At 42.2% G+C, this 17123-nt stretch overlaps 3 protein-coding genes across 4 annotated transcripts; all 3 read right to left on the reverse strand.

Moving 5' to 3' along the window:
- Positions 1 to 517: 517 nt before the first annotated feature.
- LOC115546860 (UDP-glucuronosyltransferase 1-5-like) lies at positions 518 to 3067 on the reverse strand. Of its 2 annotated transcripts, none has more exons than XM_030360642.1 (4): positions 2930 to 3067; positions 2437 to 2741; positions 1562 to 2275; positions 518 to 1264 (listed from the first exon to the last, which is right to left on the reverse strand). In XM_030360642.1, the coding sequence occupies exons 1-4, from the start codon at positions 2931 to 2933 to the stop codon at positions 683 to 685; spliced, it is 1605 nt and encodes a 534-aa protein (XP_030216502.1). In that variant the 5' UTR covers positions 2934 to 3067; the 3' UTR covers positions 518 to 682. The 2 variants fall into 2 exon arrangements, with proteins under 2 accessions (XP_030216502.1, XP_030216503.1); XM_030360643.1 differs by having other exon boundaries at positions 2884 to 2978.
- A 51-nt stretch (positions 3068 to 3118) lies between these two features.
- LOC115546858 (UDP-glucuronosyltransferase 1-5) lies at positions 3119 to 7097 on the reverse strand. The gene is made up of 4 exons (XM_030360639.1): positions 6959 to 7097; positions 6558 to 6862; positions 5683 to 6396; positions 3119 to 4461 (listed from the first exon to the last, which is right to left on the reverse strand). The coding sequence occupies exons 1-4, from the start codon at positions 7014 to 7016 to the stop codon at positions 3880 to 3882; spliced, it is 1659 nt and encodes a 552-aa protein (XP_030216499.1). The 5' UTR covers positions 7017 to 7097; the 3' UTR covers positions 3119 to 3879.
- A 748-nt stretch (positions 7098 to 7845) lies between these two features.
- Positions 7846 to 10422, reverse strand: LOC115546859 (UDP-glucuronosyltransferase 1-5-like). Its single transcript, XM_030360640.1, has 4 exons — positions 10186 to 10422; positions 9659 to 9963; positions 8785 to 9498; positions 7846 to 8491 (listed from the first exon to the last, which is right to left on the reverse strand). The coding sequence occupies exons 1-4, from the start codon at positions 10190 to 10192 to the stop codon at positions 7910 to 7912; spliced, it is 1608 nt and encodes a 535-aa protein (XP_030216500.1). The 5' UTR covers positions 10193 to 10422; the 3' UTR covers positions 7846 to 7909.
- Between the last annotated feature and the right edge of the window lie 6701 nt (positions 10423 to 17123).

Below are 17123 nucleotides of genomic sequence, written 5' to 3' on the forward strand. Positions count from 1 at the left end.
TGTATAACCACCATTAGCCTCTGGTCGTGGCTGCAATGGGCCGATACCTGTTTGGATCCCTCTCTCCTACATCTGAGGGATGCCTTGTCAGGCCGCTCTCACGTTAATAATAAACTATTACATGAATAATCCAGGTGAAATGCAAGCTTTACCAGCACTAGTTGTTCCCATTCAGCTCAGATGAAGATAGTTAAGAAAGCAAACGCAATAATCTTGGCATGTCTTTTTAAAGCAAAATACTGGAATATCTTGACAGACAGCCTTGGTCTTATTTTTTTTTTTTTTTGCCAACCAAAAAATACAAATCGAGCATAAGTATAATCATACTACTTTTGCCCGAAGAGTTCTGTATTTTGTGCAAATGAAAACATGCTTGGAAAGACGTTCTTGTTTATTTATGCAATATAACTAACTAACCCATGATTTTTGGCATAATGCCAAAAAAATGCATAAACTACTGGCTAACTATTTACCAGAGCAAGTCCTTCTTTCTAACCTGCAAAAACATAAATTCAGGTTCAATTTGAATTTTTGTTTATTTGATATCAACATAATTTGTATTATTCATTTTTGTCAAATCTGACCAGGAAGGAGAAGGGTGGGAACATCAATTCTAATGCTTTGTATAGTTTTCAGGGAAAAGCTCAGAAAGTATTCTACTTGTATACTCTGTGCACTTGAGTCAATGTTTTTTGACCTTTGATGTTCTCCCTCTGCAGCATAACAACCTAAACATGATAAAAGTAGCGAGAAAAAATAAGCTTCCTGCAGCCGACAGAGCCACCAGTACATCTATAGAGTAGTAGGAGTACCAGGGCATCTTATAAGCCTGTGTACGCAGGTGGGCTGCACCTTTGTGGCGCATCACGTACTCCACCCAGAAGATGGCGTGGTCCATGGGAGGAATCGGCTGGTCTCTGTGCAGACCGGACAGTCTCTGCATGTTGTGTCTGTAACTGTCTTGGTGGAGCACTTCCTTGAGTCCCTGCTCAAAGCTGTGAACGTTAACATCAGCCAGCCTTATTATCTTTCCCGCTCCCCTCTCCTGTAGACGAAGCAGGTTGTCGAACTGGTCAAAGAACAGGGGTATGCCCAGCACTGGGACCCCATGGTATATGGCCTCCAGGACTCCATTGGTTCCTCCGTGAGCCACAAACACCTTGGTCTGAGAGTATCCCAGGAGGTCCTTCTGGGGCATCCAATCAACGATCAGTGTGTTGTTGCCCAAAGAAGATGGTATTTTTCCAGTGTGCCTCCAAATGACCTGCCAAATAAGAGACTTGATTGTAAATGTATGACTGAACTCTCATTCAGATGATACTGGTTACACACACTGTGTACTGGGATCACTTTTGCTCATTGAAAAGCATTGACTGCATTTTTAAGTAGCTGAAGGGGAAGCAGACCACTTTTGTTTGAAGTCAAACACGTGTTAGTATCAGGGCAAAACATTGTAGCATTTTGGTGGTATGATCTGTTTGGAGAAACTCATGCCCGTCCGAGCAGCCATGCCTGTGAAGGCAGGGGCCATACAATACAATCAATGTCTGATCTCAATTACCTTTTGAGGCATCTTTGCGAAGACCCTGGCAATATCCTCTGTGATGTCATCTGGTAGCCCACTCAAAAAAGTACCCAGGGTCATGATGATGACTCCATGCTCCCCGGCACTCTCAACAAACGCTTCAAGGTCAGCTGGGAGGGGCTGGGCCGGCTTGCACTGGAAGCCCCCTATATAAACCACATTCGGCATGGTGGGTCGAGGAAAGTCAAACACAAAGTCAGACCGGAACAGCCAAATATCCGCTTCCTGGAGGAGTGAGCTAGTGTCACACCCTCCCTCAATGTACTTGTCACAAATGGCTTCATAATGAGGCCCAATCATGAACACCTCCTGGAAAACAATGAGGCCGTGGAAAAACAGGTTCTTGATGCGTTCCGTGAAGCTCATGTTGTCTGTTAGCCCCGAGCCCAGGACAGGGATGTAGGACAGCGGCGACGGGGCGATGATGGAATGGCCGTCTCCGCTGGTGGTCCAGCGGACGTTGAGCACCGTAGGAAGCTTGAGATACTTGGCGAGGACGACACCGAAGGCGATAGAAGGGTCAGTCAGAACCATGTCATACTGGGCCTCTGATAGACTCTGGAGAAGCCTTGGATCTTCAAAGATTTGAGCAAGCATATCACAGTATATGGAATGAACCTCAGAGATCATTGATAGGAACTGCACAATGAGTTTGAGGAGCGTAAGTGACGACGATCCTTCTCTCTGTACCTGAGGGACAATTAGAAAGTATATCAGTATTTGAATATGTACTTAATGGACCAAAACATCAAGTCAGTACTTATGTTATGTATATTATTAAATGTATACATTATTAAGTCTTCATAAAGGCTAGTTGTATAAAATATAGTATGAATTTGACAGTAACCTACCTTTATAATCCTCTCTAAATATCCATGAATGAGACCTTCAAATTGCTTGGATTGAGGGATATTGATGGAGTCATACAAATGGGACACCTCTTCAATATACCAGCTCGTTGACGGTCGGATCACAGAGATGCTATGTCCTCTGGCGTGGAGTTCCTCAATCATGAGCTTCATATTGATCCAGTGACTACCATCCAAAGAAAACACCAGAATCTTACCTCCATTACAAGGTGGGGTGATAAGAAAAGCCATTAGAAAAACACTGAAGAATATGGATATTCCACGTGCAGAATTAGACTCCATGGTACCTAGGAAGAGAGCCGGTGAGACATGGTTAATCTACAAGAGCTCTTTTGTTTGATTAATTCCATTCCTCATGATTCATCATTCGAGCATGATAAGCCAGCTTTAAACAATTGTGACATTCCGGATAAAAGCAGACATACTAACAGGCACAATGTAACAACCATACATGACTTGATGCAGAGCAACATACCCATCACCGGATGCTCCTGCAAACACCGGGCACAGTTGGATATTGTGTCGTTTCACATTCCTCACGCATTAGAGGTCAAACTCCAAGATGTTTCTCAGAGGCACCGACCAATCAGTGAACGGGTAAAAAAGAAATTAAGTTATGCAACACTTCATAATGTATAACTAGAATAATGTGTGACCAACAATGTGTACTTGTTATTTATTAAATTAGAAAATGATTTCTATGGTGAAAACTGTATAATTCAAATGGCATGTTGTAAACTCATGCATTTACACTTGTTTCCCTCATTTCACTTCAGACAATTTTATTTCTTTATTCGACCAGTATTATACTCAAGCTGTCCTTAATTTGTTTTTGAAAACTCTTGAAGTGTCTGTAGGTACGATTTGAGAGTTGCAGAGAGCGAGAGCAAAATATAAATAATCCCCCTCCCTCTCTCTTCCCTCCCTCCCTACGTTTCGCTGCCATTGAGAAATGTGGCATTCATGCACCTGGGATGGATTCTCTGGTAACACTGTGTGCATGCATGGGATTGACACTCAAGATTGACAGTCGGAGATCAGAAATTGACATTTCTGTTTAAGTTTAAACGATTATTATACAATGGAAATGTGTGCATGTAGCCTAAACATTTTATTAGATTTTACCAAAACTGTTTTGTTTCATCAGTAAGATATCATTGAAAATATATATATTTCAACAAGTCATGGCTGCAGACTGCAGTAAATAAATTTACGATATTTTTTAGATACAATTTTTTAAAAAATTAGATGCAAGAAAGGTGTATCAAAGTCAATTATAATATAATGAAATTTACATTTATATGTTTTTAAGAGCCAAAACAGTCAGATGCGTTTCATATCCAATAGAGATATTAGAACAGTTTAGATTTGATATATTTTTTATCATCATTTTTTAACATTTTTGTAACAGTGTGTCTGTAATTGTCAATTTTTTTTGACCTTGGATGTTCTCCCTCTGCAGCATAAGACCCTAAACATGATAAATGTAGCGAGAAGAAAGAAGCTTCCTGCAGCCGACAGAGCCACCAGTACATCTATAGAGTAGTAGGAGTACCAGGGCATCTTATAAGCCTGTGTACGCAGGTGGGCTGCACCTTTGTGGCGCATCACGTACTCCACCCAGAAGATGGCGTGGTCCATGGGAGGAATCGGCTGGTCTCTGTGCAGACCGGACAGTCTCTGCATGTTGTGACTGTAACTGTCTTGGTGGAGCACTTCCTTGAGTCCCTGCTCAAAGCTGTGAAAGTTAACATCTGCCAGCCTTATAATCTTTCCCGCTCCCCTCTCCTGTAGACGAAGCAGGTTGTCGAACTGGTCAAAGAACAGGGGTATGCCCAGCACTGGGACCCCATGGTATATGGCCTCCTGGACTCCATTGGTTCCTCCGTGAGCCACAAACACCTTGGTCTGAGGGTGTCCCAGGAGGTCCTTCTGGGGCATCCAATCAACGATCAGTGTGTTGTTGCCCAAAGAAGATGGTATTTTTCCAGTGTGCCTCCAAATGACCTGCAAAATAAGAGACTTGATTGTAAATGTATAACTCAACTCTCATTCAGATGACTCTGGTTACTGTTACGTATTTTAAGCACATAAGCTGCCCCAACATAGCCACTAGTAAGCAGTATCGAACACACAAGCTGCATTACCCTCACATAACCACTAGGAAGCAAGATCGAACATATAAGCTGCAATAACTACTCCAGCCACAGATGGCAGCACCTTTAGCCAGGTGAGGAGGGCGGAGCCATTATGTCCCACCGACCACGCCTACTTCCCATAGGCCACGCCCACTTGACCCCAACCAGCGCGGCAGTGAGATTGGAGTTCAGAGACCTAGCCTGACCCGCAGAGACCCGGGCCTAAGCCTGGGGCTCGACGTAGCTCTACGGTATTTTCTCTCACACGCGTGTAAGATACAATTCCCTCCCTTTTGCTTCATAGTTACCATACCGAAATACCTTAACAAATAAAGTGAGTTAAAAGCGACCAAGGATTGGACTACTTCCTTCAAAAACGCGACATTACACACACTGTGTGCTGGGATCACTTTTACTCATTGAAAAGCATTGACTGCATTTTTAAGTAGCTAAGGTTAAGGGTTAGTCCCTCCAGAAAATGCAGCATTTTTTTGTGATTGTTGCAGCCAAAAATCCTTGATTATGCAGCATGTTTTCTTAAAAAATGCGATGAAATATGCAGCATATTTATGCAATTTTATGCGATGAAATTGCGGGAACTAGCAAAAATTTCGGGAACTTGCGAAAAATGCAGCTTTTCGATAACGTTCACGTCGCGTAATTACGTCACTTCGTAACAATCCCATGGCAACAGGGGGAAATGGTTGCTCTTGTGTGAAGTAAACGCAACATTTTTCCACTTTCTGCTAAGATATATGTAATGTTTTTGCAACGAAAATGCTGGGATTTTGCGCGGAAATCGGCAATTTATGCGGTGAAAGTGCGGCATATTTGAAAAAATGCAGCCCCCGCATGAGTATGCAGACTTTGGCTGATTAGGCGTTGAATTATGCGATCGCATAATCAGGTTTTTCTGTAGGGCCTGTTAAGCAGACCACTTTTGATTGAAGTAAAACACGTATTAGCATCAGGGCAAAACATTGTAGCATTTTGGTGGTATGGTATGTTTGGGGGAACTCATGCCCGTCCAATCAGCCATGCCTGTGAAGGCAGGAGCCATACAATACAATAAATGTCTGATCTCCATTACCTTTTGAGGCATCTTTGCAAAGACCCTGGCAATATCCTCTGCGATGTCATCTGGTAACACACCCACAAAAGTACCAAGGGTCATGATGATCACTCCATGCTCCCCGGCACTCTCAACAAACGCTTCAAGGTCAGCTGGGAGGGGCTGGGCCGGCTTGCACTGGAAGCCCCCTATATAAACCACATTCGGCATGGTGGGTCGAGGAAAGTCAAACACAAAGTCAGACCGGAACAGCCAAATATCCGCTTCCTGGAAGAGTGAGACGGTGTCACACCCTCCCTCAATGTACTTGTCACAAATGGCTTCATAATGAGGCCCAATCATGAACACCTCCTGGTAAACAATGAGGCCGTGGAAAAACAGGTTCTTGATGTGTTCCGTGAAGCTCATGTTGTCTGTTAGCCCCGAGCCCGGGACAGGGATGTAGGACAGCGGCGACGGGGCGATGATGGAATGGCCGTCTCCACTGGTGATCCAGCGGACGTTGAGCACCGTAGGAAGCTTGAGATACTTGGCGAGGACGACACCGAAGGCGATAGCAGGGTCGGTCAGAACCAGGTCATACCGGGCCTCTGATAGGCTCTGGAGAAGCCTTGGATCTTCAAAGATTTGAGCAAGCATATCACAGTATATGGAATGCAACTCAGAGATCAATGAGAGGAACTGCCCAGTGAGTTTGAGGAACGTATGGGACGATGATCCTTCTCTCTGTAACTGAAGGACAATTAGAAAGTACGTCAGTATTTTAATATGTACTTAATGGACCAAAACAACAACTCAGTACTTATTTTATGTATATTTTTAAATGTATACATTATTAAGTCATCATAAAGGCTAGATTTATGAAAAATAGCATTAATTTGACAATAACCTACCCTTATATACCTCTCTAAAAATCCTTGAATGAGATCTTCAAATTGCTTGGATTGAGGGATATTGATGGAGTCATACAAAGGGGACACCTCTTCAATGTACCAGCTTTTTGACGGTCGGATCACAGAGATGCTATGTCCTCTGGCGTGGAGTTCCTCAATCATGATCTTCATATTGATCCAGTGACTACCATCCAAAGAAAACACCAGAATCTTACCTCCATTACAAGGTGGGGTGATAAGAAAAGCCATTAGAAAAACACTGAAGAATATGGATGTTCCACACGCAGAATTGGACTCCATGGTACCTAGGAAGAGAGCCAGAGTAAAAAAACAGTAAAAAAAGAGACCTACTAACAGGCACAATGTAACAACCATACATTACTTGATGCAGAGCAACATACCCATCACACGATACTCCTGCAAACACTGGGCACAGGGGGGGATTTTGTTGTTCCACATCCTCACACATTAGAGGTCAAACTCCAAGATGTTTCTCCCTGGCACCGACCAATCAGTGAAAGGGTAAAAAAAACATTAAGTTGTGCAACACTTCATGAAGTTTAACATGAATAATGTGTGACCAATAATGTGAACTTGTTGTTTATTGAATTACTAAAATTCTTCCACGGTGAAAACTGTATTTTTACTGTCTTGCATAATGCAAATGGCATGTTGTAAACTCATGCTTTTACACTTGTTTCCTTCATTTCACTTCAGACTATTTTTTTTCTTCATAGGACCAGTATTATATTCAACCTGTCCTTGATCCTTGAAGTGTCTGTAGGCACGATTTGAGAGTTGCAGAGAGCGAGAGCAAAATATAAATAATCCCCCTCCCTCTCTCTTCCCTCCCTCCCTACGTTTCTCTGCCATTGAGAAATGTGGCATTCATGCACCTGGGATGGATTCTCTTGTGACACTGTGTGCATGCATGGGATTGACACTCATGATTGACAGTCGGAGATCAGAAATTGACATTGCTGTTTTAGTTTAAACAATTAATATACGATGGAAATGTGTACATGTGGCCTAAACATTTCATTTGATTTTACCAGAACCTTTTTGCTTCATCAATATGATATCCTTGAAAATATATATATTTCAACAAGTCATGGCTGCAGACTGCAGTATATAAATGTAACATATTTTTTAGATAAATAATTGTAAAAATTAGATGCAAGAAAGGTGTATCAAAATCAATTATAATGTAATGAAATTTACATTTATATGTTTTTTAAGAGCCAAAACAGTCAGATGTGTTTCATATCCAATAGAGATATTAGAACAGTTTAGATTTGATATGTTTATTATCATCATTTTTTAACATTTTTGTTACAGTGTGTCTGTAATTCTCAATTTATTTTGACCTTGGATGTTCTCCCTCTGCAGCATAAGACCCTAAACATGATAAAAGTAGCGAGAAGGAAGAAGGTCCCTGCAGCCGACAGAGCCACCAGTACATCTATAGAGTAGTAGGAGTACCAGGGCATCTTATAAGCCTGTGTACGCAGGTGGGCTGCACCTTTGTGGCGCATCACGTACTCCACCCAGAAGATGGCGTGGTCCATGGGAGGAATCGGCTGGTCTCTGTGCAGAACGGACAGTCTCTGCATGTTGTGACTGTAACTGTCTTGGTGGAGCACTTCCTTGAGTCCCTGCTCAAAGGTGTGAACGTTAACATCTGCCAGCCTTATAATCTTTCCCGCTCCCCTCTCCTGTAGACGAAGCAGGTTGTCGAACTGGTCAAAGAACAGGGGTATGCCCAGCACTGGGACCCCATGGTATATGGCCTCCTGGACTCCATTGGTTCCTCCGTGAGCCACAAACACCTTGGTCTGAGGGTGTCCCAGGAGGTCCTTCTGGGGCATCCAATCAACGATCAGTGTGTTGTTGCCCAAAGAAGATGGTATTTTTCCAGTGTGCCTCCAAATGACCTGCAAAATAAGAGACTTGATTGTAAATAACTCAACTCTCATTCAGATGACACTGGTTACACACAATGTGTACTTGGATCATTTTTACTCATTGAAAAGCATTGACTGCATTTTTAAGTAGCTAAAGGTTAAGCAGACCACTTATGTTTGAAGTCAAGCACGTGTTAGTATCAGGGCAAAACATTGTAGCATTTTGGTAGTATGGTCTGTTGGGAGAAACTCATGCCCGTCCAATCAGCCATGCCTGTGAAGGCAGGGGCCATACAATACAATCAATGTCTGATCTCCATTACCTTTTGAGGCATCTTTGCAAAGACCCTGGCAATATCCTCTGTGATGTCATCTGGTAACGCACTCACAAAAGTACCCAAGGTCATGATGATCACTCCATGCTCCCCGGCACTCTCAACAAACGCTTCAAGGTCAGCTGGAAGGGGCTGGGCCGGCTTGCACTGGAAGCCCCCTATATAAACCACATTCGGCATGGTGGGTCGAGGAAAGTCAAACACAAAGTCAGACCGGAACAGCCAAATATCTGCTTCCTGGAGGAGTGAGCTAGTGTCACACCCTCCCTCAATGTACTTGTCACAAATGGCTTCATAATGAGGCCCAATCATGAACACCTCCTGGAAAACAATGAGGCCGTGGAAAAACAGGTTCTTGATGCGTTCCGTGAAGCTCATGTTGTCTGTTAGCCCCGAGCCCGGGACAGGGATGTAGGACAGCGGCGACGGGGCGATGATGGAATGGCCGTCTCCACTGGTGATCCAGCGGACGTTGAGCACCGTAGGAAGCTTGAGATACTTGGCGAGGACGACGCCTGAGGCGATAGCAGGGTCGGTCAGAACCAGGTCATACCGGGCCTCTGATAGGCTCTGGAGAAGCCTTGGATCTTCAAAGATTTGAGCAAGCATATCACAGTACATGGAATGAACCTCAGAGATCATTGAGAGGAACTGCCCAGTGAGTTTGAGGAACGTATGGGACGACGATCCTTCTCTCTGTACCTGAAGGATAATTAGAAAGTATGTCAGTATTTGAATATGTACTTAATGGACCAAAACATCAAGTCAGTACTTATTTTATGTATATTATTAAATACATCGTTATTAAGTCTTCATAAAGGCTAGATTTGTGAAATATAGCATTAATTTGACAATAACCTACCTTTATATACCTCTCTAAAAATCCTTGAATGAGACCTTCAAATTGCTTGGATTGAGGGATATTGATGGAGTCATACAAAGGGGACACCTCTTCAATGTACCAGCTTTTTGACGGTCGGATCACAGAGATGCTATGTCCTCTGGCATGGAGTTCCTCAATCATGAGCTTCATATTGATCCAGTGACTACCATCCAAAGAAAACACCAGAATCTTACCTCCATTACAAGGTGGGGTGATAAGAAAAGCCATTAGAAAAACACTGAAGAACATGGATATTCCACGTGCAGAATTGGACTCCATAGTACCTAAGAAGAGAGCCAGAGAGACATGGTTAATCTACAAGAGCTCTTTTGGTTGATTAATTCAATACCCTATGATTCGACATTCAAGCATGATAAGCCAGCTTGGAACAATTGTGACACAATTGTGACACACAATTGTGACACAACAATTCTGACACACAAAAAACAGACATACTAACAGGCACAATGTAACAACCATACATGACTTGATGCAGAGCAACTTACCCATCATACGATGCTCCTGCAAACACTGGGTCCAGGGGGGGATTGTGTCGTTTCACATTCCTCACGCATTAGAGGTCAAACTCCAAGATATTTCTCACAGGCGCTGCCCAATCGGTGAATAGGTAAAAAAAAGTTAAATGTATGTAACACTTCATAATGTTTGACATGAATACTGCGTTACCAATAATGTGTACTTGTTATTTATTAAATTACAAAATTATTAGAAGGGTGAAAACTGTATTTTAACTGTCTTGCATAATGCAATGTGTTTGTGTTGCATATTGTGTTGCATTTACACTTTTTCCTTTAATTTCACTTCAGGCAATTTTATTTTTATAGGACCAGTATTTTATTCAACCTATTCTTAATAGGAGTTCTTGAAAAAGTATTTGCATAAATTATCTGTAGGTTCGATTTGATATTTGCAGAGAGGAAGCACAGGAGAGAGAAATATTATGAAATGAACAACCCCATGATAATCCCCCTTCCTCCCTACGTTTCGCTGCCTTTGAGAAATTCATGCCCCTGTGTGTGATAAATGGTAACACTGTGTGAGTGCATGTGATTAACAGTCAAGATTGATTACCGGAACCAATAAGGGAAGAGATTTTTTTTCCTAATTGGTCAGATATGAGCAGGGAGTGGTCATAATCTACATTGTGGACAGAGGCAGGCGTAGTTAACTAGAAACAGATGTTCTCACAGAGCATTTCATTCACTAATAGCTCACCGATGGCTATGGGCTATCCTATGGCATTTCTAACAATCTATCTTTTATATTATGGACAGCACCTTTTAAATAACCTATATAATACATAGAATTGGCAACAATGGAATATATTTATGGGTTTGAAGCAGTCAAAGGAATAGTTAATTAATTGAAGCACAACACACACACACACACACACACACACACACACAATTACTCACTAAATGTCTGGTGTGCAATCGGCAAACACAAAATTCCATTACAATGACATTTAATTGTATTTATACGATTTTTATAGACAAATCAGTCAGATATGTCACATATCCAATAATGTCAGAGATAATGGCCCAAATAATTTTAGTTACAGTTGTGTCTGCAACTGTTTCAGTGGAGAACCCGATATAGTCCCTGCTCAAAGCTGTGAGGGTTAACATCAGCCATTTTTTTAATCGTTTAATCACTCCCCTCTCCTGCAGATGCAGCAGGTTGTCAAACAGGTCAAATATCATGGGTATATCACTGGGACGCCATGGTATATGGCCTCCTGGACTCCATTAGTTCTTCTGGAGGTCCTCCTGGGTCCTCCAATCCACTATCAGCATGTTGTTGCCCTAAGTATAGGGTCGTTGTCCTATATGCCCCCAAATGACCTGCAACACAAGAGACTTGATTGTAAATGTATAACTCAATGTTCACACGGATGACACTGGTTACGTACGCTGTGTACTGGGATCACATTTACTCATTGATGAGCAATTGACTATATTTTTGAGAAGATAAGGTTTAAGCAGCCCATCTTTTGGTGTTATGATTCTTTCCGGGGAAACGCCATGCCCATCCGAGCAGCCATGCCTGTGAGGGCAGGGACCATTCCGTACAACCAATGACTGATAAAGGGAACTCTTTCTTAATGTACCCACTGTTTGATAGTCGGATCACATCGATGCTATTTCCTCTGGCGTGGATTTCCTCAATCATGATCTTCATATTGATCCGGGGACCACCTTCCATAGGAGACACCAGAATCGTACCTTCATTACAAGGTGGGCTGGTAAGCAGAGACATCAGAACAATGCTGGAGAACATAAAGGTTCCACATGCAGAACATGACCAGATGGTAGCAACTAGTAAGGGCATTTTATCACCAAGCATTTGGTTTTCTTGATTCAATAAGCTCTTTTGGAAAGTTGATACGGTTAAATACATTCAATATTACCTCAATCTTATCTTGCTTGGCCAAAGTCTCAATAAAAGATGATAAATTGACTCTCTCTGACATATTAACATCTAACATGTAACAACACAATTTTGATTTGATTCAAAGCCACATACCCTTCACACAGAGTTATTGTGGATACTGAGCAGTAGTTCGGTAGTGTCATGTATTGCATTCCCTTAAACATAGAGTTCAAACACAGCCTTTTCCTCAGGGTAGAGCCGTCCAATAAGAGAACTCATCCGAAGGTTGGGTAAGACTTTAAATGAGCAACACGTGGAATTACTACAGGGCGAACATAAGCAAATTTAAATAAGTACCATGATAAAAACTTCATTTTTGCTGTACAATTGTGTTGCACATTGCAAACGTCAAATTGATACTAACTCTCCTTTAGTTATTTTCTCTTATTATTATTATGTGTATTTTATGAGATATTAAAGCTATGACGGATTGGACTTCTAAATGCAATAAAGCACACAATGGTTGTAGAAAATAACCAATATAATGTATGAATAAAGCAGTCTCCCCTCCAACAGAGTGAGCCCAGAATACTGTTTCAGGGAGACTTTTAACACAGTTCACCCACTCCATGCAATGCAATTATCCATGGATGTTTATCGGAAGGCAAGAGGCCTCTGCTGTGCTGATGTGTGCATACTCCTTTTGTTTGTGGTCTGCAGTTAGGACCAGTATGTATTGACAAGAAGTTCCTGAGCCTACCCCACTTTTGATTAGCCTACTCCAGGCCATATGGGAAAACATATGTGGAACTAGGCAATACACCATGAGAAAGCAAAAATGAAAATAGTGGAAAAAAAAACATTGATTTTCCATAATACAGGCAGCATTCATTTAAAAAAGCCAGTGTGGTTGGCTACTATTCCTTCGGAGCTCGTCCTTACAGTATAGTTACTGTGTATACATATAAAATGACAATATAGTGCATTTATAGCCAAGATTTAGTCTGAGTCCGATTTTAATTTGTTGCAATCACTCTGTGTTTGTATTGAGTTCAGTTAGGCTCGTTAGTCATAATAAACATAATCAAAATACTTTAAGATTAACCTTCTTGACATCATTCTACGAAAATAAAGCTGTGTCAAACCCATATGTAATAAGAAGCCTGTGGTTTAGGCAGACAAAGGCTTCTTTGCCCCTGAAGGATAGAATATGATATTTTTCCATTTCCATTGGTCCACAGGAAGTGTCTGAAGAGGATAACGGTAGAGAAGAACTACAGGTTTTAAAACAGGCACTAAAAAACAACTGTGGAGGATTTCCCCAAACAGTTTATGTTGAGTCATAAATCTTGCTATTACAGTCCCTTTAGTCTCTCCTTAATGTGAGTACATGCAAACACGCACGCACATTGAGAAAAAACACTGTTTACATCCAAACCATCCTTTCATTTTCTATGTCTTCCAACAAAGAAACTTTTAATTTCAGAAACAGGTTTAATTAAGGGCGCCTGTCTAGAGTGCCTGTGATTAGGCCTTCTTTGATTGTGCTGCTGCAAACTTTAAAAGCAAATGTCTCTAATTGGTCTGCAGAGAAGGACAGAGAAACATAACTATTTCCGTTCTGGAATGTTTAATCACATCAGCAGATGGGTATGAGGTGAGGAAGCTAAATTAAAATGTATGGTATTGTATTGGTGAAGTAACATACAAATACATCACACCTGACCATGACCTTGACAGACCTCAGCACTTGCCTTCTAACGCTAACAACAAACAAAGAACAAAGATTGATTCCAGAAGAGTTATCAGAGTAACGGATAGGGTTATCACCAACTCCATCTTTCATGCAAGAGTTGATGCATGCCGTTTTAAGCCAAGGTACACTGCGGTGCAAACAACAAGAGCCCCTGGCATTTATTTCACGCCTGCGATTTGGCAAATAAAAGGTCTCAGCCTCGGGACACTTCACCAACACTGATATCTCGGCTCTGATCTTACAGATTAATTGCACACGGTCATTTGATTCATAAGATGAGTTCAGTCTTGTTGTTTGGCCTTCTGTTCTTCATTCCTTCTTCAGTATTATCTTTGTGAACTTTTTTTTCTCCCAGGGAAACGTGCCATCCGTTCCCTGATAGCTCAAAGGGAAGACAACGTCAACTTGTGTCATCACGTGCCTCTTAATGTACATTTATCAGTGTCAACCATCTGTGTTGAAATCTTATTTGAAGCAGTATTTACAATGTGCACCGTCTCCCCATACCTTCACAAAACATCTGGAGACCAAGACCCCTATCGATCTTTTTATCAAACTGGCTTTTCTTTTTTATAACCTAATCTTCTCAATGACTTCTCAATATACAGCTCTCTGAAAGTATCCCTCTCACTACTGTGCTGGGAGCACGACTTTCCATTCCACTGATAAAGTACAAAGTCTAGTTCATTAAACAAACCCCTGGACGTTAGACAGACTCACAGCATCTAAAGACCCACGCGCCGACGCAGGCATGGGGCCTGAGCTCGTGGACAGGCCTTAACGCGCCCCTGGACCGCCCCTTCCCGCCGTCTCTGCTTTACATCCCGGTCGTGACTCGTGACGTTGGTTCCTGAGGGGAAGACCGTGGCGAGATTCAGCTGACACGCTTTCAACAACCGTCAGGCATGTGTGCGACGTGCACGAGCAAGTGAAATGCACAGGTGTGAAGACTCTGAAAGGGACATGCAAGCACACATAACATTGCTGATTTTAAATGTCGTCAATGCTTGCTGTAATATGATTTATAACCTTGCAGAAGTCCGTACAAAACTTTAAACCTTGATATGAACAGTTTGGCTTCTTCCCCTCATTCCAGCTGTTGCGATGCCATTGGCCTTAAGATCCTCATGGAAACAAGTCTTTTAGAAATATGATTGATATGACACCAACGCTCATATTTACATGCATGTTTCACTGCAGAGATGTGAGGTTGTTCTCTAAATGTGTAAACTGCGAAAGTTGCATACTAACATTTTATCTTTAGCGTTATAAATATATTTTTCTCCGAAAGCAAATAAAAGTTTTGTTGAGGCCAGCTGACGTTTATTTTGACACAGCCACTGGATAAAATCCATTATGAAGAATGATGATATTAACCATTCCAGTTGCCTACTTCCTGCTGATAAAAGATGTTTTGACAAGGATCTAGACAATGATTTACAAGAAGAGGAAGAGGTTTTCCATTTTGCCATTCCCATTGTCCGCCCAGGTTAACCAAACACACAGTTTGTCGGTTATCCATATCTGTGCTGTATCGGCCCCTGTTGGAACCACTACAGTTACTACTAGTTAAGCAGGCAGACTGTATATATTAAAAAAATACCTGTGCTTATTGATGCCATTGGTCTTTCTGACATGAGGATACACACAATGTTAATCTAAGCCTAATTTTGACGTTTACATTATTCTTCTCTAGAGACAACTCCCATCTGCACTTTGGTTTTTATTGCTTTTCGTGTCTTCTCCATTCCTTTTCTGTTTCAGCCATCTTAGTGTTTCCCATCCCAGCTCTGCCTCTGTTCATTTCAATGTCTTACTTTTCTCTCCTCTCCCTCCCTTAGTTCTCTTCGCAGGCACCATGACCGGCTGTCTCTGTTGGCTGTCTGTGCGGTATACGCTACGCCATACGTTCTCACAGACTCGCCTACAGATGGAAAAACCGTGGAAGGAAGGAACGGATCATATGGCAGCTGTTCTCCATATGCTGTCAACAGTTGTTCATTCAGAACCTAGCAATGCTTTGGCAAATGTGTTTGTCCAAAACAGCATCTCATGTTCTTTTAAGCCATGTATTTTTCCTGCTGCTTCAACTTTTTTTTGATCATTGATACGACTGCAGTCTATGATGCCAGAATGTGCCAGAGCAAGAATAACTACTCCTCCACCAATTTGTCATATTCACCCCCTGCAGCTTGACTGGGATCGTAGGCCCTTATCCGCACGCCGTGTTCAACGCTCCGGCGTGGTTCCCGGGCCCTGCCAATCACCCGGCACATATTTTTCCAGACGCTCCTGGTCTTGACAGTTTGAACGAGTGCTTACACAGTCAGGAATTTGAGTCTTAATCCCCCCCCACTCCCGTCTCTGTAACGCTTGACGGACAGTTCCGGAGCTTGGGTGGGAACGGATCTGACATGATATAGAAGGGCGACACCTTCACCTACACCTATGTGTCGGGTTTCTTACTCTCTCAACACACAGGTTTCGAAGAAGATCTGGCGTCCCTTGTAGTGATCGTTCTCCGGGTCCTACGTTGGTTTGGGGTCCTACTGTACGTCTCCACTGCCGTGGATGCTGCCTGTAATGAAGAGATGCTTTGTGTATCGAGATGGTGATAGACTCTGCTGTATAGCGCAGGATGTGTCTGGCCACACCCCACAGTGGAAGAGCATGCAGGGAAATGGTTTTAGTTCTGAACACGGTAGGCCACAGGTACGGCTGTAAACGAGCCCAGAGATGTGTCTTTGCAGGATCTCCTCTTAATGGAAACAATTAGTCATGTTCAAATTCATTTCGACGCCAAGAGGAAGCTAAAATGGCCCTTGCTCTGTGCAAGCGTTGGTGGCAGCGGTTTTCTCTTCAAAGTGCTAAAGAATAAAGACTCAAATGAACACTTCAAACACAGGAATAATGCACCACGTAACCCCGCCCTTAACATGGAACTGATGTTCTCAACCAATGTCGTGAACCCCTTACTCACACTGTTCCTCTGTCACGGTCTGTTTCTGTTTCCTTTGATTAAGCTTTGGTCTTGTTTTGTTCCTGTTTTATGTTTTGTCTTGCCTTCTCGCTGTCTTTCTTGTTTTGTCTGTGTTTTCTGTAATGAGTGTGTGTGTTTGTGAGTTAAAGTCTGTCTGGACCACGACAAGACATGCAACTCATCAAGACATCAGCTAATGGGGAACATTTGATTAACGCCCGAACACACCCCGCCAAAACACAAATATTACACAAATAAAACACAAACATGTGAGGATTGTCAGCAATTAAAAAAAATACATCAACCAATTGATT

Source organism: Gadus morhua, chromosome 7, assembly GCF_902167405.1.
Source record: "Gadus morhua chromosome 7, gadMor3.0, whole genome shotgun sequence".
Taxonomy (NCBI): Eukaryota; Metazoa; Chordata; class Actinopteri; order Gadiformes; family Gadidae; genus Gadus; species Gadus morhua.

Bases quoted from the DNA above. Each gene is read 5' to 3' on its own strand.
- LOC115546860 (XM_030360642.1), bottom strand. The intron at 2,276-2,436 runs GTAGGTTACTGT...ATTGTCCCTCAG, and splicing joins ATTTAGAGAGGATTATAAAG to GTACAGAGAGAAGGATCGTC. The intron at 1,265-1,561 runs GTAATTGAGATC...CTTATTTGGCAG, and splicing joins TCGCAAAGATGCCTCAAAAG to GTCATTTGGAGGCACACTGG.
- LOC115546858 (XM_030360639.1), bottom strand. From the start codon at position 7,016: ATGTGGAACAACAAAATCCCCCCCTGTGCCCAGTGTTTGCAGGAGTAT. The intron at 6,863-6,958 runs GTATGTTGCTCT...CTCTCTTCCTAG, and splicing joins GCAGGAGTATCGTGTGATGG to GTACCATGGAGTCCAATTCT. The intron at 4,462-5,682 runs GTAATGGAGATC...CTTATTTTGCAG, and splicing joins TTGCAAAGATGCCTCAAAAG to GTCATTTGGAGGCACACTGG.
- LOC115546859 (XM_030360640.1), bottom strand. The intron at 9,499-9,658 runs GTAGGTTATTGT...ATTATCCTTCAG, and splicing joins TTTTAGAGAGGTATATAAAG to GTACAGAGAGAAGGATCGTC. The intron at 8,492-8,784 runs GTAATGGAGATC...CTTATTTTGCAG, and splicing joins TTGCAAAGATGCCTCAAAAG to GTCATTTGGAGGCACACTGG.